Below are 24,114 nucleotides of genomic sequence, written 5' to 3'. Positions count from 1 at the left end.
ATTTTTATTTTTTATTTTATTTTTTTTGAACGCTTACGAATTTTTCGCGTCATTGTTGCAATATAACTTCCACGAATTAAACTCTCATGAGAAAAAAAAGGCTCAACAGCACTTATCGTAAGTTGCTTTTATGAATGATTTTTCCATCGATCAAGACCGTGCTGCCTAGGTCCTTTTCCACAACTTTTTCAACAAATATTTTGTTAAATTTGTTTCCTAAACGTCTATTTCTCCTCAAAAATACTTTATCGCCAGGCTCATAGATTTTCATTTTATTATTTTTATTCCGTCTACCTAAAACTTTCTTCTGCTCTTGACACAATCTTTCGCGTATCATTTCTAAATCCGCATTCGAACAATTATGAATAATGTCGATAGGTTTAGCGTTTGTTATAGAATGAATGGTGTTGTTGTACTTATGAGTAGCCAGCAGCACCAGATCAATAGTCTCGCTCAGCTGTTGTTGTTCTCTTATGCAAGGGCTATTTCCATCAAGGTTGAATGGAATCTTTCAACCTGCCCATTACTTTGGCTATGTAACGTCGGAATAAAAAATTGTTCGATCGAAAAGTTATCCCTAAGAAGAGTTTTAATTGTCGTCGAATGAAAGGCTTTCTCATTGTCCGAAACAATAGTTTTGGTGTTTTTAAATATTAGAAGTGTTTCTAACAAGGCTTCCTTAATATCTAATGTAGAGCGCGATTGAATGGGTTTGACTACAGCGTATTTCGAAAACTTATCCATACAGGTTAGGAAATGTTGTTTGTCTGTAAAAAAAATGTCCATGTGTAAGATCTCCCAGGCATCTTTGGAAAGGTGTTTTGCCTATTTCGAGATTTACCGGTTTACGCTGATATTTATTTTCTAGACATATCTTACAGTTTGTAATGATAGCCTTTAACATTTTTTTGATATTTGTTCTCGAGAAATTTGTTTAAAATTCTCCTGCAGACAGCGGTGTGCGCGGTTATGCTCTGTAACAACTGTTTCTAATTGATCCGTTTTATTCGTCAAATCTATCACAAAAATTTCTGTGTGAAGAAATTTCACTCCCGGGAAAAGAGAAACTAAATCGTTTTGTATTTCGGAAAGTGTTGGAAGGTCACAATGAATCGCGTTCGTATTATTTGGATTTATTACGGTTTTAAGACATTCAAACAAGTTTTCGAGCGAATCGAAGGAAATTGTATGCCGGACATGTTTTTGAAAAATAATTTTTGTCACTTTATTTAGGCATGACGCTTTTGTGAGTATTAGTTGGTTTTTAAATTGATTTATAGGGCATTTGACCGTTTTTACAACATTACTCAATGATTCCTCGCTGTGAGCCGTGTCCATTGACTCACTCATGTTATTGATGAACTGTCTGGAGAGCGCATCTGCCACCTTGTTTTCACTTCCTGGTTATAATGAAACGTTGGAGCAAACTCTTCGACGAAAGCACGCCACCTTTTCATTTTAGTGTTAGGATTTTTATCCGAAATGGAAAAGATAAGCGGCTGGTGGTCTGTAAAAATATGGATGTTTTTGACGCATATAGATAGTGCCGAAGGGTCTTCAATGCCCAAACTATAGCTAGTAGCTCACGCTCATTGGTGCATAATTTTGTTCTGTTCGAGAAAGCGTTCGGGAAATCATGGTTATAGGCCTATTTTCTGGGACAACACGGCGCCTAAAGCATTTGAAGACGCATCTGTGGTCAGATCGAAAGGGCAGCTAAAATCTGGGTATTGAAGCAAAACATCTTCAGAAGCAAGAATTTTCTTAACTCTATTAAAGGCGGACATGGCTTCGGAGTCCAATTTATTTGGATTTTTTTTGATTTGTTAGCTTCTACGTGCCATTCTCTCCTCGCAAATATTTCGTCAGCGGTTTGACGGTGGCTGCATAGTCTTTGACGAATCTGCGGTAATATCCCGCAAGACCAAGAAAGGATCGCAGAGAGCGTAAAGTTTCTGGAACTTTGTAATTTAAAATATCGTTGATTTTGTTTGGACAAGTTCTTAATCCGTTCTGCGACACTACAAATCCTAAAAACTCCACTTCTTTTTTGAAAAATTTGGACTTTTCGGGCGAAACTCTCATACCGGCAGTTTCAATTTGTTTAAAATTCTATTAATGTCATTCAGGTGTGAATGCTCGTTGGGTGAAAGATAATAATATCATCGATATAAACATGGCAGGTCTTACCGATTTCGTCGCGCAGAATATCATCATGGCTCGTTGAAAAATGCTTGGAGCATTTTTCAAACCAAATGGCAAGCGGCAAAATTCGTACTTGCCATTATTTACACTGAATGCTGTTTTTGGTCTATCTTTCTCGCGCAAGTTAATTTGATGGAATCCTGACTTCAAATCTAGCGTGGAGAAGAACTTTGATTTTCCTAAATTGGACAGGATGACAGAAGTGTCCGGTATGGGATACGATCAGAGATGGTGTTTTCGTTAATTTTTCGAAAGTCTATCACCATACGTAGTTTTTGTTTGCCATTTTCGTCAATACCCTTTTTTGTTACTATGTGGACGGGCGAATTATAGGGTGAACACGACTTGCGAATTATGCCGTCTCCTAGGAGTGATTTTATTTCTGAATTTATGAACTCTGCTGCCGAAATTGGGTATGGGTAACTTTTGCTAAAAATTGGGTTGTCTGTAGTGGTTCGAATTGTAGCCTCGACATTGGTATTGTAGGGTAGGGCGCGATTTGGGTGAGCAAACGCATTAGTGTTTTTATTAATTAATTGACGAAAGTCATTTTGAACATTGGCAGGCACGGAATCATCATTAATTGTAATCAAGTTGACTTGATTGCAACAAAGATGCTGAAGTTTTACCTTGCCATCCCGATAATATAAATACCCTGCATTAATATCAATTTTTGAGCCAATTTCTTTTAGGAAGTCATAACCAATTATGCCGTCGAACGTTTTTAGGTTATCAAGTAAATAAAAAGTCGAGGTTGGTTGAGAACATTAACCAAACATTTTTTGTCTATAAAATTTTGCCCATTTATTGATTTTAGCGTAAATGGGGTTTTCATTTCTTTAACTCCGTCGAGAAATTGAAAATTTTTAATAAATTTTTGAAGTACCTGTATCTATTAATATTTTGAGCTCCTGACCATTTCGCAGTAGTTTGGTGATGAAAGGTAGGAGCGACTTCAGTTTAAAAAATTTATTTCGGAATTATTTTTAGAGTCGCATGTATGGTTAGGCTCTTCGAAGTAACTTTTAAAATTGGAGCTATCATAATCGTCGTAGTGTTCTTCGTTTTCAGATTCATCAGAAACTATGCCAATATTGTCTGGATATAATTAACTCGCTGTGTCTTTCCACCGGGTCTCTGGAAAGAACCGGATGGCTCACGAGAACGTTTAAATACAACTGCTTGATTGGGGGGTTTAGAAACGGTTGCACTATTTTGACTGGCATTGTGCTTTCGATAGATGGATGTGCCTTGGTCAATATCCATTAGACTCGGTTTATTGTTATGATTTGATAAACGATTTGGTTCATTTTGTGGATTAAAATTATATTGTGGCATTGTTGCTCTTACTTTGTTTGGTTTGACTGAACTACCCATTGCAAAGGTTTGGGCGAAATCATAGCGCTTGTGACTCATCTCAAGCTCCTGTGCTACGGCCAAGGCAGTGGGCAGATCCTTTGGTGACGAGGAAAATAAGATGTCACATAGCGGACGGCGAAGACCTGAAATGAATACTCGTAGAGCGTTTGCTCTTGCACGATCATTTAGAGCCTTTATAACTTCGTCGTTGCCACTATTCGTCATTATTTGCTTATTTATGATAAGCGTCAAATGTTTGTCCACCGAGTCATAGTAGCTGCAATTGACAAATGGCCTTGCCTTAGAATACTTAGTTCAGTTTCCAGAACATGAACTGGTCTTTTATCTGCATAGGTTTGGTCTAACCTAGCGACTATTGCCTTAAAATTGAGCACAGTATTGAAAGACGACAGTGTTGAATTCGCCGCACCCGTGATTTTATTTCGGAAAATACCCATTGCCACATAATATTTTTCGGAACCTTCAGGGTAGTAATTGATGGCAAAGGCGGCAGCGGAGCGCCAAGCTGGTAACACGAGGCATCGCCACTAAATTCGGGTAGAGACTTGACTAAGTCTAAGCTAGCATTTCCTGACTCTATTGAAGGGTTAATTGCGACAGGTTGGTAGGGTTCAACACATGGTGGTTTAAGGCGATTTAAGGCTACAGTAAGTTCGTCAATTTGGGCCGTGAATTCTGCCCTAGCACGCTCGGTTGAGGCTCTTACAATTTCTAAAACTTGCTCTCTTGTGATTTCCATTCTGCAGAAACTACAGAAACCACTATTCAATGATTTTCTGATGGCTGTAGGCACTTTAACAACTATATGCAAATTGAACAATCTATGGTTCGTTTTTCGCACTATGTAAAATTGTAAAAGGTAAAAGACTGGTGTACTATTTTGTTTTCGAAAATTCTTATACCCTAACTGTTTCAAACGAGGTTATGTTATGTAATCTGACAAATTATGTTACTACGTTTCAAAATAATTCACGGAAATCTATGTTTCTTTTCGCCTGATACAGCAATTATTTGATTTGAAAAGCTCTGCAGGTTTTTTTTTTAAATTGGAATGAAAAATTCTATGCGAAAATTTCCAACAAGAAAATATTTAGCCAATCTTACTTTAGAACACGTGTATGTTACGCAAGTTGGGAACTAAGTTTCAATAGCTTTACACAAATGCAGTGAAATCTTTTTGTCACCTGATATAGCGATTTTTAATTTTCTAAATTTGCGGTTTTTAAAGATGAAAAAACAAATTGATGAACTAATAACTTTTGTTGTTTTTTACGCAAATATATTGAACCTTTTTCTTAGTTTTGAACACGTGTATGTTACGCAAGTTGGGAACCAAGTTTCAATAACTTTACACAAATGCAGTGAAATATTTTTGTCGCCTGATATAGCGATTTTTAATTTTCTAAATTTGCGGTTTTTAAAGATGGAAAAACAAATTGATAAACTAATAACTTTTGCTGTTTTTTACGCAAATATATTGAACCTTTTTTAGTTTTGACACGTGTATGTTATGCAATTGGGAAGAAATTTCACCTCAATACGACACGAGAATTGACTATTAACACTTAAGTCTCCCGATTTTTTAAATCAAAATTTATATTTTATTTCTCACATGAAATGATTATCAGTTTTAATTATTACTTACATATGTAATAAATTTAGAGTTAATATAAGGGCTTCTTATATGGAATTCCACAATATCCCAATTGTCCAAGTAAATGTTGGCGAAAAATTGATGATTCACTGTACAAATATCTCATGCTGTTGGATTGTGATCCTGGTTCTTTTGTGACCTGTCGCTTTGTTCGTCCTTCCTTATAGGAATTATTCTTGTAGAATTGGTCAGTGCGGTTGACCATTCGAGACAAGTTGCGAAATCACTCCTCGTCATTTGAATTGCACACCCCAATTCTTAGTATTTACAGTTTTCCGTTTGTTTATTTAATATAAATTTTTTGTAAAAATATCGTCACTACATAGAATAAAGGCGCGCTGGTGTTTTGACGGTGAAAAAAAGCGTTAAAAAAATTTTTGCGAAAAAAGATGCTTATAAAAAACTTTGGCGAAGTATGTTAAGAGTATTTGACGCTGAAATTTTTTTATGCGTATTTTTTCGTCGTCAAATTTTGAGCTCGCGCCTTTATTCGTGTCTAGTGACGATATAGCATATTCTACGGGTAAATGCAATTTAAAAACTTTTTACAAACTAAAACTTAATAGAAAGTTTATTTTCCATTTCTTGGGCAGCATTTTATATGATTTTTTCGTTTTTCTCGAGAGCTGGAAACAGTTCTTAAAAAAGGCCAACATAGGAGTGTGCCATCCTAATGACCTGCAGTGAATAAGTTAATAATATTTTTAGAAAAATTTCTGATATGCAGTTTTGTAGCCCATTCAATTATAGTGTAATTAAGTGCAAGTTTGAAGTGACTCTAAAACAGCCCCGATTTTTCAAATTCATTTATTTTTTATTGACAGTGCTGCGCAGCATATAAAAGTTTTGTCGAGCATACTTTGTATGAGAGAAAATGCGCAGCACTATCACCAAAAAAATTGTCAAAAATCACCGCTATTTTACAGACACTTGAAACTTGCACTTTATTGTACCCCTTTGTTGACATTTTTTTAACTCTGTATAAAGTTTTAAAATCGGATGTAATGAATATTAAATAAACAAAATTAAAAGTGTAAATACTAAAGATTAAAAAGTTGAGCTATTCAAATGACGAGGAGTGTATGTGGCGTACGTTTGGGAGAGTGAGCCTTTTTACTCCAGAATGCGTGTGCAGTGGCTCTCATTGCTATACGTGTATTAGTAAGATTTGTTGCCCCCTTCTCGTTTGCCCATGATTTTCCCCTGATCAAGCCCGCGAAATGGGCTCGCTTGCCCGTACGGGCAAAAAAGCCCATACGGGCAAAAGTGCCCATGTCTGCACTAAACAATTAAAGTGGAAAATATGTTAAACTTATTCTGCTGATTGGCAGTGTTTATTTATAATTGACTTCAAATTTAGTGCAATACTTAAAGTACCCGCACTCCTTCGTTTATAAATGTCCAGATTATACAACATAAAAACTATCGCAAGCGCCAATCCTTTGAGAGTTTCCTTTCGGCATGTTCAGAAAAATGTCGTAAGCGCCATTTTACCTTTAGAAAATAGAGAATGCAAAAAATAAATAGTCCATTAGAAATAATAATTCAATAATATTGTTGTCCATTTAAATCCAAATAAATTTTTACACTGTTTAAGAGAGAATTAAAAAAAACCTCTCCTCTAAAATCAACCTTTTGTCGCTTACGATAAATCGCAATTATGGGTCGAAATATCCATTTTGACTGGGGTATATGCACATACACACTTATAATTATGTCGTACACGTTTCATCAGAAATTATTGATTTTTTCGATAAACGTTAAAATTAACGTTACAGTTCATATTTGATATATATGTAGATATATTTATAGTTATTTGCTGTTATTTACCGTTAGGGTTTTACTGACCTCAATCTGTATTCCTGCATGCTGGCTTGATAAGACGGTGGTGGGGGCCTATGCTGGAATTCAGGATAGAGTAAACCGTGCGCGTTACCTCCACTACGTCCACACGGTCGTCGGGCACAACGGCCCAAATCAACAGCAGATCCCAAACCCAGACACGGGGGCCCACCAGGTGCAGTCATTCGCCATGCTGCTCCACTTACAGTCACTAGTACCACCCCAACACCTAAAAATTAAAAATTATTGAATAAATAAACAACGTTTGGCAAAAATATTATAAATATTTTTTTATATGTCGGTTAGGGTGCTCTAAAAAAACGTTTCAAAGGTTAAGCTCTCATCCCCTACGATTTTTATAAATGGAAAAAATGCCCGCTTTAAGATTCCATGTATTTCATGCGAGCAAAAAACACTTTCTCATAGAAATGGTAAGAATTTTTGAAAATTAGTATTTTTCGATCGAAAAACTCTCTTTCTCTTGAATAGACTTCCAGAAATAAAACCCAATGGTTTATTTTACCATTTTTTGATACTAACTCATTTTATGGATCCCCAATTGGATATTTTGAGGCTTTTGGGGGACATATAAAAATAGTTAATATTAAAAAGAAGCTAAATAAATAATTTAGTATTCTTAATAGAAGTCTTCTAAAGAGAAACAGATTTCCCAATTCTATACCATTTCTACTAAAAGGTATTTTCTCCCATATAACATACATGGAAACCTTCATGTGTTTTGAGGCAGTCCTAAATAGAATTTTTTATGAGCAAAAACATACGGGTATTTTTATACCTTTCATGAGCATGAAATGATATTATAACTTTGGTCCAATGTTTGTAAGTACCAGAAAAAGAAGAGATAGACCCATTAAAATGTATACTTAAATGATCAGAACATCGAGCTGAGTCGATTTAACCATGTCCGTCTGTCTGTCTGTCCGTCTGTTCGTATGCAATCTAGTCTCTCAGTTTTCGAGATATCCGGATGAAATTTGGTAGGTGGGTGTATTTTGATAATGTATCAATTATTTGTCGGAACCGGAAGAAGCGGACCACTATAGTATATAGCTCCCATACAACTGATTGTTCAGATATGTGATTTTTCGTTATAACTTCTCCATTTATGCAGCTAGAAACATGAAATTTTACAATACTTCCACCCATTATCAACAGAAATTTTAGAGTGAAAATTACAAAGATCGGGTCACTATAACCTATAGCTCCCATACAACTGATTGTTCAGATATACGATTTTTCGTTATAACTCCTCCATTTAAGTAGTTAGGAACATGCAAATTTGCACTGTTGTCACTCATTATCAAGAGAATACTTTCAGTGAAAATGGCGAAGATCGGGTCGCTATAACATATAGCCTCCATACAACTGATTGTTCAGATATACGATTTTTCGTTATAACTCCTCCATTTAAGTAGTTAGGAACATGCAAATTTGCACTGTTGTCACTCATTATCAAGAGAATACTTTCAGTGAAAATGGCGAAGATCGGGTCGCTATAACATATAGCCTCCATACAACTGATTATTCAGATATGAGATTTTTTGCCATAACCTATCCATTTAGGCAGCTAGGGACATAAAAATTCGCACCGTGTTCACCCATTATTAACAGAATAATTAGAGTTAAAATTACAAAGATCGGGTCACTATAACATATATCTCCCATACAACTGATTATTCAGATATGAGATTTTTTGCCATAACCTATCCATTTAGGCAGCTAGGGACATAAAAATTCGCACCGTGTTCACCCATTATTAACAGAATAATTAGAGTTAAAATTACAAAGATCGGGTCACTATAACATATATCTCCCATACAACTGATTATCAGATTTACTGTTTTTACTGTAAAACTCCTTTATTTGGACAGCTAAAGCCGACAAATTTCGTAAACTATTTTATAAATAATTAGCTGAGCCGGCGAACTTCGTCCCGCCCAAAATTAATTTTTTTATTGAAACATTTGGTCCAACGTTTTCGCCAGCAATTTACGTTCACGTTCAAAGCGTTATACCTGGAAGAAGTCCTTGCGGCGCGATAGTGAATCGTCCTTGAATCTGTATAGTATAGTTGGTGGCAATTTCTAAACTGGTGAGTATCATTGGTCCACATTCTGTTTAGTCACCGTAAAGCAAGGACCGCAATGGTTCTGATGGTTGATTTAACGGGAGTAAAGTGACTTTGATCCCTGGTGCCTCCGAATCGGCTCCAGCGCCACTAAAAATTATCATTAAAATCGTTTAGGGGGTGTTAAGCCACCAGAATAAGTCTTTTACAACTGTCTCTTCGGGGTTTTTTCCCATACAAAAAACTATCACGCATACTGATACTGAAATTGGGTGAACTACAAAACTGCATACTAAATTTGGTGCCATTTGATGCATAATGAACTATACAAAAATTACAAAAAAATGTATTATGAAAAAAAACCACTGTATTCTGGGTGTATATATACAGATAGGTAAAAGTTTCAATATGTTCGGAAAGCGCCACGTCCCTTTTCCAGCAGCACCAAAATCTCTATACCAATTTCCAGGACACTACCGCAAATACTTCCAGAGACATCGGCATAGCCAGAATGAAATTTAGGGGGGGGCTCGACCCTATTAAGCTGGCATCAGGGTACTATTTTATATATATATAAGGAAAATTTGAAAGCTTACTTAATTTCTAGTTCTAAGATATAACTCTAGTCGAACACACCAAGTAGATGGTGTAGTGTGTTCGGGGCATTATGTACATAGTATAACAGTTAAGATGACACTTGTGAAGAGAAACGATTAGAAACAAAGAAACGAAGTAAATACAAAAAGTTAAGCGGCAAATCATTGTGCTGAGGAAAATTAATAAATTACAAATTATAAGCTTTAAATGTCGTTTCTCTTTATAGGTAAATAATTTAAGTAAACTATTGTGATAAGAATCAATATTAAATAATATAAACACTCTTTATAGAGAAACCCAGTTGAGTTTATACATTTGTTGCTGTGTTAGGCGGATCGAGTTAAACAAACATTACAAAACGACATTTTTGCTAACATTTGAAGAATGGAGAAGCTTAAATTCGAATTTTTGGTAAAATCTGCTGAGGACGGAAAAACGAATATAATGGCGATAACCACAATCACCACAAGTGATGATAGAGTTTTTAAAATACCAGCAGAAATGCAGCCAGCAAGTTTACATGAACAATTAATAAATACACCAACTTATACAAAAATAAAAAACACATTAAAAAGGAGACACCAAACAAGAAAAGTATGGATAAATGTAACGGAAGATTTAGCCGGAATTTATATGGATGATGATGGAAATATGCAGTTCAAAGATTACTTTCTTGAAGAGATACCGCCAACAAATCCCACTGCAGGTATTTCAGAGGAGTCACTGTCGAAAGTTTTAGAGAAGCTGAGTGCAACAAAAAAAAATTGTGAATACCCTAATTTGAAGAAAATTGCTGAAAAATTTGTGCTAGAAAAATTCTCAGCCAAAAACTCAAATGCTAACCAATGGATGACCATATTTGAAAGTGAGTGCGACCGCTTTGACATATGTAAAGATGAGGAGAAAATCGAAGTCTTGAGACTTTTCTTAGAAAAATCATGCTTGGATTGGTACAGCTCTATGCTTATTAAATTATCGTTAGCTTCTGAATGGGGAAAGTGGAAAGAAAACTTTTGTGGCACCTATGCAAATAAAGGATGGGCTGCGAGCAGATATGCAATCTCATTCAGATATAAAACAGGTTCACTTTTGGATTATGCTTTGAAGAAAGAAAGACTTTTATTAGAAATAAGAAAATCAATTGACACAGGGACATTAATTGATCTTATTGCAGAAGGGTTACCACATTATATAGCCGACAGAATAGATAGAGAAAAAGTAGTTAATACAGAAGAACTTTACAGTGAGATTAGAAAACTTGAACATTTAGTATCCAGAAAAACTATAGATAGAAAGAACGTATCAGCTTCTTATTCGAAAGAAAAAGAAACATTTGAAAAGAAAAAACCATGCAAAATCTGCGAAAAAGAAAACAGAGGTACTCGTTATCATACAGAAGCTACATGCTGGTTTAAAAATCAAAAAAGTGAAAAAGAGATAAAACATGTTAATAATAATGAATTGGAATGGGAATTAAATGATATGGATCCAAAAAACTTGTAGTGCCACCATTGATCAAAGTTAAATTATTAATAAATGGAATTATTGAAGTATATGGAATTTACGATTCTGGTTCGAATGTATCTTTAATAAATTCGCGTTTATTACGCTTTAAACCAAAAAATAAAGATTTTTATACTGCAAATTTGAAAACGATCAATGGTACAAAAAAGGCTGAGGGAATGATAACTATTAAAACTAAAATTTTTGACATTGAAAAAGAAATACAGGTTTTTGTAGTAAACGAAAAAAATTTTAGCTACGATTTTCTGATTGGATTAGATTGCATAAAATCATTCAAATTAATACAAAATGAAAACCTAATTATATCCCAAAAATGTACACCTTGTAGAAGCAAACTCTCAGAACTACCTTCGAAGTCGAGAAATGAAAATTTAAATATAAGTAATTTCTATAGATTTCGCCGTCATGATAATCATAATGAATGCGAATTAAATTTCAACGAACATTTCGATACAGATAATTGCGACATTTCGGTTCAACATTTAGACGTTACAGAAAAGTCAGAAATAAGTAAACTAATAGAAAAATATAAAACTTTATTCGCTAAAGATAAATATGACATCGGTACGGTAAAAGATTACGAGGCACGTATAGATCTACTAATAGATAGGTATTGTAGTAAAAGACCATATAGATGCACGATTGAGGATAAGAAAGAAATAGAAACACAAATTTCAAAATTATTGGAGAAGAATCTGATAGAAGAGTCGTATAGTCCATTTGCGGCTCCGGTAACATTGGCTTTTAAAAGAGAAGAAAATAGGAGAACAAGATTATGCATAGACTTTCGCGATTTGAATAAAATTGTAGTTCCACAATCACAACCATTCCCATTAATTGAAGACTTGGTAGATAAAACACGAAACTGTAAATTTTTCTCAACGCTTGATATAAACTCAGCGTTTTGGTCAATTCCATTAAGAATCGAGGACAGACATAAAACAGCTTTCGTAACACAAGAAGGACATTTTCAATGGACGTGTTTGCCCTTTGGCTTGAAAACATCGCCAGCAATTTTCCAAAGAATTTTAAGTAACATAATAAGAAAACATAAGCTTAGTGAATTCGCGGTTAATTACATAGACGACATTTTGATTTTCTCAAAATCTTTCGCAGAACATATGTCACATTTATCATTATTGCTTGAAGCAATATCGAAAGAAGGCTTCAGATTAAAACTATCGAAATGCACTTTCGCAGCAGATTCAGTTAAATATTTAGGTCATATCATCAAAAGGAATTCAATTAGCCCCTTAAAAGATAATTTGATATCAATAAGAGATTTCCCAACACCAAAAACAAGAAAAAATGTAAGACAGTTTTTAGGGAAAATAAATTTTTACAATAAATACATACCAAATATTTCCATAACACTGGACCCTTTGCATAACCTTCTCAGAAAAGATCAAAACTTTGTGTGGTCGGAAAAATGTCAAAAATCATTTGAAGAGATGAAAATACTACTTTGTTCTCAGCCTGTTCTAGCAATTTTTGATCCAAAGTTACCAATACATATATATACCGACGCAAGTCTGCTAGGAATCGGAGCCGTTTTAAAACAACCCCAAGAAAATAATGAAGAAAAGCCGGTGGCCTATTTTTCCAAGAAACTTAATGAAGTACAAAAAAGAAAAAAAGCTATTTACTTGGAATGCCTTGCAATAAAAGAGGCAGTAAAATACTGGCAACATCGGCTTATAGGGAGAAAGTTCATAGTTTTCACGGACCATAAACCCTTAGAAAAAATGAATGTAAGAGCTAGAACAGATGAAGAGCTAGGAGATTTAACATACTACCTGTCACAATATGATCTTGAGATCAGATATTCTCCAGGAAAATATAACCTAGAAGCAGATTGCTTAAGTAGAAATCCGGTGTTAGAGTCACACGAAAATAATGACGAAGAATTAAAGGTTGTAAATTTAGTTACACTAGATGACATACAAAAAGATCAAGAAAAAAATGTTGAATTACGACATAAAAACCACATCAACTTCAAAAACAATATATATTACCAAAAAGTCGGAAAACAAGAAAAAATTGTACTGTCTGAACCATTTAGCATAAGATTAATAAAAAGTACGCATGAATATTATTGCCATATAGGTACAAAACAAACGCAGGATAAGATCAGACCATTCTATACAGCAAGAAATTTAACAAAAAATATAAAGAAAATTTGTGATAGTTGTGCAATATGCATAAAGAACAAATCAAGAGGACAAAAGAAGTACGGGCAGTTGTCTCAATTAGGTCCTGCCACTACTCCGTTCGAGATCGTTTCCATAGACACAATAGGTGGATTTGGGGGTTCACGATCAACAAAAAAATATTTACACTTGTTAGTGGATCACTTCACGCGATACGCTTATATTTTGACGTCCAAAACACAAAACTCGAATGATTTTATAAAATTGGTTAAGAAAGTGTTAGAGCACCATGAAATAGGTATGGTTTTAACGGACCAATACCCAGGCATCAATTCTACAGAGTTTAAAAAATTTCTAGAAAAATCGAACATACCAATTATTTTCACTGCGGTAAACGCACCATTCTCAAACGGTTTAAATGAAAGACTGAACCAAACGTTGGTAAATAAAATCAGATGTAGAATAAATGATGGAAAAAATAGAGTGGCATGGACCACAGCGGCACATGAAAGTGTAAAAAGATATAATGAAACCGAGCATACTGTAACTGGATTCAGTCCCAAATACTTATTAGAAGGAAATGATACTACTTTAGTACCAAATGAATTAAAACTTGCGAAAACATTAAAAAAACTTGCACAAGATAGGAAGCTAGCACTTGAAAACAGCATAAAATCACATAACTACAATAAAATACAATTTGATAAAACCCGAAACTATCATGAATTCAACGTGGGAGATCAAGTATACGTTCAAAATGGGAATCGTTTAAATAGGAAAAAATTGGATGAAATAAAAATAGGACCTTACAAAATTTTAGAAAAAATTTCAAATTCAATATATAAAGTAAATACCGGTCATAAAAAACCAGAATCAAACCTTTTTCATATCACAATGCTTATTCCCATTCCAAAGCATGAATACACGTAAACAAATCTTTAGATAGTAAGAAGATAGAAGTTAATGAAACGAGATTTTACAAATCTCTTCCCCAAGGGGGGGAGATGTAAACTACTTTTACTTAATTTCTAGTTAGTATTTAGTTCTAAGATATAACTCTAGTCGAACACACCAAGTAGATGGTGTAGTGTGTTCGGGGCATTATGTACATAGTATAACAGTTAAGATGACACTTGTGAAGAGAAACGATTAGAAACAAAGAAACGAAGTAAATACAAAAAGTTAAGCGGCAAATCATTGTGCTGAGGAAAATTAATAAATTACAAATTATAAGCTTTAAATGTCGTTTCTCTTTATAGGTAAATAATTTAAGTAAACTATTGTGATAAGAATCAATATTAAATAATATAAACACTCTTTATAGAGAAACCCAATTGAGTTTATACATTTGTTGCTGTGTTAGGCGGATCGAGTTAAACAAACATTACATGTATGCGTGATGCCACGCTCCCTTAATATATCGAAAGTCTGCAGTAGGTGTCCAAAATTTAAAAAAATCGGTACAGGCGTTCGCGAGATCACCTCTTATAAAAAGAAGGAGCTTGTCTTTATATAATTAGTGTAGGTAACACAGAGCAACACCGATTTTGAAGCGGCAAGTGTTGAAGCTGTTTTTGATAGGCTTTTTTGTGCTGGTTATGAATCCGTAAGTATAAAGTTTTCATCAGCTCCAGATTTGAGAAAATTGTGGTTAAAGTGTCAAAAGTCACGCTTTTTGAAATATTTGAGAAGTTTTAGTAATGAAACAAAAAGTGATAGAACCTTCCACTTAGGCTTAAATTAAAGCTAGAACTACAGACTACTATCCCTGAAAGTACTATTCCTTTTGTTTCTTTGCTAGAGCTTCTCAAATATTGAAAAAACGGGATTTTTTGAAACTTTGACCTCATTTTCCTTAAATCTGGAGCTGATGGAAACCTTATGCTTACGGATTCGTAATCAACCAACAAAAATCCGGCAAAAATAGAGTTAACATTTGTTGCATCAAATTTTTTCCATTTTTGTTAGCCTGTGTAATAAGTATTGTTAAATAGCCAATACCCGCATGTTTGCGCCGACTTCAAACACCTTTCGAACTGTAAACCAATGACTCGATTCTATTCTACGCATATCGATAACACGGATATCGAATTTCAAGCAAATCGGACCATAAATAAGAAACTTCGAATAGATCGGTATCTGGTCCACCTATCACAAAAAATATCCTATATATTAACCTAGCCAAGAAGCTACCTGCATGCCAAATTTCAAGCAAATCGAACCATAAATATGACTTTTTCGAATAGATCGGTCCCTGGCCCACTTAACGGAAAAAATAGATCCTATATCCTAATCTAGGCAAAAGGCTACCAATGTACCAAATACATTTTTTAACGTAGCTCGACCCCTGCGCCACCTATCGGAAAAATTTAAACTCTGTGCACTCCTTCTAAACACCTTTCCAAAAAAGCAGCACCCATTCGAATTTGTTATGAAACATAGGAGAAAATTGTTCCCAATTGGTTCATGCTCCCAATGAATTTCACAATTATCCCAAATTTTCCACGCTTTCGTCGAAAACAAATAAAATTTTTCGCGTTCTTCCGGATTTTTCCGATCTTTCCACTTGGAATTTTCTATTTTTTCATTCGAATGCCATTCCGAAGGAATTCCACACAAAATTCCATACGAAAAAATCAATTTTCGAGTTTTCCAATTTTCCGACTTTCCCGGAGGGTTTTCTCAAAATTTTCTTTCATAAAAACCTTCTCCAGGCAATTACGAATAACAAAAAAAAAATGTTTGCCAAATCGGCCCAACCGTTCTCAATTGATGAATTACTAGATATACATCTTTCACACCATTTATATATATATAGATATACGTATTTAATACATACATTCTTGCCACTGCTAATCACATGATTAAAAATCCTAAAAGCGAAAATGTGACTGCAGTATTTCTTGTTTAAAATGTGTTAGATCCATCGCACACCACGGACTTTATCGGACTTTATTGGTCGGAGCGATTAATTTGTTGTAGTGTGCGCACCTCCATACAACGTCATGTACATATTTCAAGCGAGCCCTATTATTTAAATAGGGGGCCGATAAATTCTGTGGTATGAGGTGGCTCCTATAGCTGCATTATTACATCTATTCTGTGTGTTGCAATATCCACGGAAGCAGCACTTATGAAGAAAATGATTTAAAAATATTAGACGATTCTCTACTTATATGTTTGGCTTTCCCTTGTGTTATTTTTCCAACGTCAAAAGCTGGACTTGTTTTTGAAAAAGTTGGTACAACAAAAAATACGAAACTCGTTTTCTGTCAGATAGCTAACATGGCGGATAAGAAGAAGTGAAACTACCCGGAAAAAAAGAATCTTATATGCTAATCTAGGCAAAAAGCTAACTACCCTGCAGTGAAAAATTATCAATTGTTAAAACTAACCAACTTATAGTTAGCTCTTTGGCGAGATTTCGATTAATACCTCACTTTTAATTAGCTATGACAAAACCAACTTAAAGTGAGTTGTAAAGTCGTGCAGGAGTCATGCAGACGCAATCGGGAGTTGGTTTTCTTTACAAGTTTCTATTAAATATCCTCATACCAAAATTACTTTCAATACACTTTTTTTCTGAACTTCGCAGATTCTTTTTCATATCCAGGACAAATAAAAGGAAGATCGAAATTTTATACTATCATTTTGAAGTTATGTCTGACGGTGTTCGAATATGGGGCCACCCAGAGCAGAATATGTAAACAAATATGAAATGTAATAAAATAAAGTAAATAAATAAGTAAATAAAAAAGTAAAAAAACAAAAAAATATTTTGTTTTTCTTATTGATATTTTATGTCCAAAAGTAGTTAGTTACAAGTTAGTTGACATGTAATGCAGAGGTATCCAGGTCTGACTTTTTTGCGGCCATCGCCCCACAAAAGTAGTTAGCTTTTTTCGAACAAAATACACAGTTAATAGTTAGCACTAGTGTTCGCGTAAACAGACTAAAGTTAGGTATAAGCTAACGTCACTCCCTGCAGGGTACGTACCAAATTTTAAGCAATTCGGACCATAACTACAATTTTTTCGAATAGATCGGTCCCTTGCCCACTTCCCGGAAAAAAATATCCTATATGCTAATCTGGGCAAAAACCTACCTACGTACCAAATTTTAAGCAATTCGGACCATAACTACAATTTTTTCGAATAGATCGGTCCCTTGCCCACTTCCCGGAAAAAAATATCCTATATGCTAATCTGGGCAAAAACCTACCTACGCACCAAATTTTAAGCAAATCGGACCAAACCTACGATTTTTTCGAATAGCTCGGTCCCTGGTCCACTTCCCGGGAAAAAATATCCTATATGCTACTCTGGGAAAAAGCCTACCTACGCACCAAATTTTAATAAAATCGGACGATAAATACGATTTTTTTCGAATAGATCGGTCCCTGGTCCACTTCCCGGAAAAAAGGATCCTTTATGCTAATATAGGCAAAAAGCTACCTACGTACCAAATTTTAAGCAAATCGAACCATAAATACGATTTTTTCGAATAGATCAGTCCCTGGTCCACTTCCCGGAAAAAAGGATCCTTTATGCTAATATAGGCAAAAAGCTACCTACGTACCAAATTTTAAGCAAATCGGACCATAAATACGATGTTTTCGAATAGATCGGTCCCTGGTCCACCGGAGAGTTTTCCCAAAATTTTCTTTCGTAAGAACCTTCTCCAGGCAATTATGAACAACTGAAAAAAAATTAGCCAAATCGGCCCAACGGTTCTCAATTGATGAATTACTATACATTTTTCACACCATTTTTATATATATAGATAATACAAAGTCTACTGAGAAAGCCGTCAAAATCTATGCTGTAATAAGCTTTATCTCTTATACCACTGATTGTTCATATACCAGTTTTCGCGATATATGTATCTCCTTTATGTAGGAAGCTAAACCCATTTAATTGTATTACCGGTTTACATACCGCTCACACAGCAGTAAAAATCACTTAGATTGGTGCTATATAAGGTATATCTTCCATACCTCTGATTGTTTAGATATGATTTTTTTATATACATATATATCTATCTCCTCTGTCTATGTATGCTGTTAAAGTAAAATTTTCAGATGTTCGTGGAAGGTATGAAGCCTTCAGCATAGCCGAAGACAGCGCTGCTCTCACTTGGTTTCATTTGGAAAAATTCATTTTATACCTTCTCATAGGTTGGTATTCTTGTATAATTTTAGCTATCGTTATAACAATCAATAGCACATTCAATAGTACATAATTATATGTGCATAAGGAGTTATTCGGCTTCCGACTTCTGCAGTGTTGGAAACTTTCAACAAAAAACTACGCTAACAACTGGGTGATAAAAAGTTAATCATGTAGAAGCTTTTCTCATAACAAATATAGTTTTGTTATTTTTACATATTATATCACGGCCCATAATATTCCGTGGCATTGAACTATCTGAAGAAAATTCCGGAACGATAGCGGAAAAATATTTTTGTTGCATGAAAGGTAGCTAAATAACTGCTAAAGTGAGCAGACATCAGAATATGATAAGAAATTACCTTAAAACACCTTTAAGGCGCAGTTTGTCAACGACTTAGCGTAAACGTAGGTTGACGCACGTAGCAGCACATAAAATTTACGGTTGATAGAGAGAGAGAGAAACAGCAGCAACGTCACCGCCATGCGGTGGTGAGTTTTCGTTAACACGCGAATCCCATAAGGTAGATCGTGTCTGCGTCAACCTACGTCTACGTTACGTCGTTGACTGTTTGCGCTTTTATAGAATACGGAAATCATAAGCTTAGCGGTCCTATACAAACCTGAAAGAGTGACCCAAACGGCATATCCAAAGTCCAGCTACTACATTTGCTGACAAATTCATATGTATTTGAATATATCTGTCACAAGAAACAGTTTCCAATAAATACTAAATACGGACATGGTGCCTTGGCTATATAGATAAATCGCCAAACTAGAGCTATAGCAAACCGTATGTATTCGTTACTGAGTAACGGGTACAACCCCTTACTCGAAGTACCGAATCGTTACTCACATAATAATCTCGTTACTCGCATTTTCCGTATATGCACCCATGATTCAATAACACTGGTCTACAAGGGTTTTGCGAATAAGACGGGACCTGGTGTTTCCGAACGGATTTTTCGTGCTGAACACGAATCTGGGGTCCAAAACTTCCCATCACGTCACGTTTTCGAGAAAAAAGGGGTTGAAACCCCTAAAAACAGCGTTTTTGGNGAAATTCCTTTTGTAAATTCTAATGTATTTGCAGGAAATCTGGCATTTTAAACGAAATGTTGAACGTAATATTGATATATCCACGTGTATTACGTAATTTATATGGTATTTAGCCGTATAAAAACTGCAAAATGACTCAAAATTAAAATAAGACTACTATGAGATTGATGTAAACATCCAATGATTATGTTTTCATCAGTTAAATATGCTTCAAATGCATATACAAATAAACATATTGCTCAAAAGCTTATACTTTTATTTCACACCAAAGCTACACTGTTTCCATGTAAATTTGCAAAGAAGCAACACTGTGCCACTGCTAAGGGAGTCAGTTTATCGAATCTTGTATTATTGAATCATGATATGCACCGTTAACGTGAATCAATACAACAGAACATACATATTGTGTCTGATTAGCACTAATCGTAGGTAGAAGCTCTAGTTAAATACAACGACTGCTTTATCGGTCACATGTTATATTCATGATGTCAAAAACGTCGATAATGATCTTTAACCGGCAAGTATTGATAACCAGACATTGAACAACTGGCCCTAAAGTGTGTTGCCCTTATATGCACATACGTATGTACATGCATGCGTATCCGGAAACGAAAAACGCTGCTTTGTTTGCGTATTGTAGCGTAAAACACAAAGAAAGTTCAAAACTAGCATGGCCATCCACCTTGTCGTCGGTAATGCAGTCACCGTATTAATTCAAATAAGTTCCTATTCAATTTTAATTGGATTCCTATCTGTATTAGTATGGTGACTGCATTACCGATGAAAAGGCAAATGTCCATGCTAGTTTTGCACTTTCTCTGTATTCTACACTCTCTGAGTTTTGGTCAGTATTGTCATCGAATATTCCCTTGATCCGAGTTAAGTTTGGGAATTAACTCTAGGACTTAATCCGGATCAACTGCAGTTCATTCCCGAGATTAACGAGTTGATCCGGATCAACGCTGCCGTTTGTTTAGGCTTTTAATATATTCATCTACATAAGCACATAAATCTTGTTCCTAAACTGCTGCTTAGCACGTTTTTTTTTAATTCAGTATAAATTTTGAAGCATACATTTAGGGGACATTTCCGCCCCAACCATGTTCATGTATGGCATTTGTATTAGTATCACTTTTGAATTGATTTTTTCGCTTTATGTTAAACTAATTTGAGATTTTAAAAATTGTCTGCACATCAGCATCAAAATACCTTTCTAATGATATATAATTTTTTATGCCTTAGAAATATAGTTTAGCCGTAAAAGGGGTGTTAAGGCAACATGTTTGCCTATTTATATGTAAGATACAGTAGCTAGTGCGTACCTAGAACTGTTATCGGACCACTTGTATAGTATTCTGGAGCATAAAAGGAATCAATCTAGGCGGCTTATGTTCTCTCATCAGAAGATAGTTAAAAACAACTTCTTTAAAAGGTTACGAAGCGTGCACAAAAGTAAAAATGCATATTTTTTATCAGCACATCGTCTGCAATTGGAAAATTTAGCCAAATACGTGTGTGCTCCATTGTACAATATACTATTGAACTATGATCCCCGTGCACCACTTTTTTATTTGTTATTTAAAAAGTTACAGAGCGAAAAATAAGTAAGAAAAATTACAAAAAAAAACAATATATGTATATGTACAATACCCGAAGGCATTGTTTGTCATCATATCTGCAGCGTTCGTTCGATTTTCGAAAATGAGGTGTCAAATGATGCTTCTGATGGGCTATATATGCTAGGACTTACCCTTGATTTTTGGCAATTTATGTTCGAAAATTCTTTTATATGAACCAAAAGCGGAGCGCCCTCACCAAAAAAATGCCAGAAGTCATTGGTAAGTGAAGATACATACTTAAAATTTGCACTTTGCTTTACTAAAATTTAATGGGCTATAAAACTGAATCCAAAAATTTTGTCTAAAGACGTTGATCAAAAAGTTAGAAATTTTGCAGAATTTTCATAATTTTTGCACAAAGTCAGAAATTGGAATTTATATCGAGACATGAAAACTTTAGTAGGCCATGAAATAAAAATACGAGCTAACTTTCGCAAATCCATTGAGTGTTTTACTACTGGATGGGTATAGTTTCAGAAAATGTCAACAAAGTCCGGGCTGGTTTGGGCTGTCCTACAGTGTAATTTGAGTTTAACTTTTTAAACAGCACCTCCAAGCACCTCAAAAAATATTGTAATTGTTGCATAGTATTTTAAGCACAACACTTCTTTAACTAAATTCGACTTTTTTCCCTGAACTCGTGCATATGGAAACAGTGCATACGAAATAATGCATATGAAAACAAGTAAGAAAGTCTAAGTTCGGGTGGAGCCGAACATTAAATACCCGGCGCAAGTATTAAATATATGTATGTTTTTTTTCACCTTTCCGAAACCTACCGCTAGATGGTAAGCCGGGGTGTATCAATTTTGAGTAAATTAGCGTCCTTAAATTTCGAAATATTGCATTTTCAAGCATTTCTGAAATTTACAGTTATATGAAAAGTGGCCGTAATTTTAGTTCGATTTCAATAATTTTCAACGTTTTGCTTTTACGTGGCAAGCACAATAAAAATACCGAGTTTGGTACAAATTGGTACAACGGTTACCGATATACATATATGTGATCATAAGTGGGCGGTGCCACGCCCATTTTCCAAAATTTTAACGTAAACGTATTTTTTGGTAAAGAATTGTTGCAAGCGTAAATTTTGAATAAATTAGCTTTAATATTTACTGATTTATCGAAGATTTCGTATTTCTCTAAATAAACCTTATATGGACTGTGGGCGTGGTCATTGTCCGATTTTAAAAATTTTCGGCCATTTAGTATGCTGTACCAAGCCCAAGAACTGTGCCAAGTTTGGATGACATCGGTGCAGCGGTTGCCAAGATATACATATGTAACCATAAGTAGGCGTGGCTACGCCCATTTTCCAAAAATTTCTAATATTCTTATTTTTCGTCTAAAAGTTGTGGCAAATATCAATTTTGAGTGAATAATCTTCAGTAGTTACTAAAATATCGCAGTTTTCGTATTTCTGGAAATTACCGTTATATGGGAAGTGGGCGTGGTTACAGTCCGATTTCGCCCACTTTCAATACCAACCTATCTTGGATTAACAGGAATCTGCATACCAAATTTCGTTGAGATATCTCAATTTTTCCTCGAGTTATCGTGTACACGGACGGACGGACAGACAGACNTCGAAGTAGAACTCTCCTTTCTGTATTACCGGAAAAGAAGGGCGGAAGTATTTTTGCGCAGAACTTCTCTCTGCTTAGGCGGCCTTCGGCCGCGCTTAGGGACTAAAACCCTTACTAAGTAGAAGCAAATAATTCATATTAGAAAAAAAACGAAATTATCCATATTGTGCATATGGCATACATGCACAATTTCGGTTCAAAACCGAAATAATGCATGTGAAAACCCGAAGTAATGCATACATGCACAGTTTCGTTTGAAAACCGAATTAATGCATATGAAAACCCGTAGTAATGCATACATGCACAGTTTCGGTTGAAAAAATAATTTCTAAATGCACAGTTTCCATTAGCGCAATTTCGGTGCCCGAAGTGGCACCCCTCTTAAATGTAATTAAAAAATAAAGTTTATTCAAAATCATTTCGAATATACCCATATTGGGGTAATTTATTTAACTTATTAAATAATTTGATTTTGATTTTCTTACATACAATCATATGGCACAAAGCTAAAACCATATTACACATCTACAGTGCAAGCCCTTTCATTTGACACCTACCTCCTTTTTAAGAACCGAACGAACGATATAGATTTTATGACATGGTGTTAAATATTTAACGCAAATATCTTCGAACTCGATTAAGAAGTTAGTCGAAAAAATTCGAATTAAATCGAATTTGCACCACCAAATTTCGAATCGAATAATCGAATGGTTGGGCAATGTTCGAAATTCGGAAAAATCGAAATTCAACTCCCCACTACCCATCCCTACTAGATTGGCCATTGTAATTTTTCAATCATTGAAATAAACTGAATAAAAAACCTTAACCTGTAACTAAATTGTTTTGCGAGCATATTTGCAAACATATTTACCAATGTTTTAGTGCTTGTCTAAGCGCTTAAAATGGATTTTTTCTGGCTTATTTTCTTCGCCCATGGTAATAATATATTTCGCTATTAAATAATATCTGAAAAGTCCTATGCAAATCGATGCATCGATGTATGCTCTTCGATATATCGATGTACATTTCGATGCATCGAATCAAAGAAGTACATTGATTTATCTTTGCCACTGACATCCCTAGTGAGAACTGATGTCACAACAAAAAAAAAAGTTTTGAATCGTGGGTCACAAAATATTGTAACAATGAAGCATTGTGGGACGATACGGGAGCCGGACGACATGTAAGCATGCATAATAGTTCGATTTTCACCACATTTGTATGCAAAACTCTTTTACAAT

General features: G+C 34.9%; 2 protein-coding genes across 2 annotated transcripts in view; one reads left to right on the top strand and one right to left on the bottom strand.

The window, feature by feature from the left end:
* Zasp52 (Z band alternatively spliced PDZ-motif protein 52) overlaps positions 1–24,114 on the top strand; it is a 442,143-nt gene that overhangs the window by 387,929 nt on the left and 30,100 nt on the right. The gene's annotated exons all lie outside the window — the stretch shown is intronic.
* The window catches only part of LOC108372804 (uncharacterized), a 79,544-nt gene that overhangs the window by 39,046 nt on the left and 16,384 nt on the right, over positions 1–24,114 (bottom strand). Inside the window, exon 3 of the mRNA XM_017628576.1 lies at positions 7,088–7,310. Coding sequence (XP_017484065.1) covers positions 7,088–7,310 — 223 coding nt within the window. The remainder of the gene's footprint in view (positions 1–7,087; positions 7,311–24,114) is intronic.

Source organism: Rhagoletis zephyria, unplaced genomic scaffold (assembly GCF_001687245.7).
Source record: "Rhagoletis zephyria isolate East Lansing unplaced genomic scaffold, Rhagoletis_zephyria_1.1 Rzeph_scaffold_00077, whole genome shotgun sequence".
Lineage (NCBI taxonomy): Eukaryota > Metazoa > Arthropoda > Insecta > Diptera > Tephritidae > Rhagoletis > Rhagoletis zephyria.
This window is presented reverse-complemented; position numbering and strand designations above follow the sequence as displayed.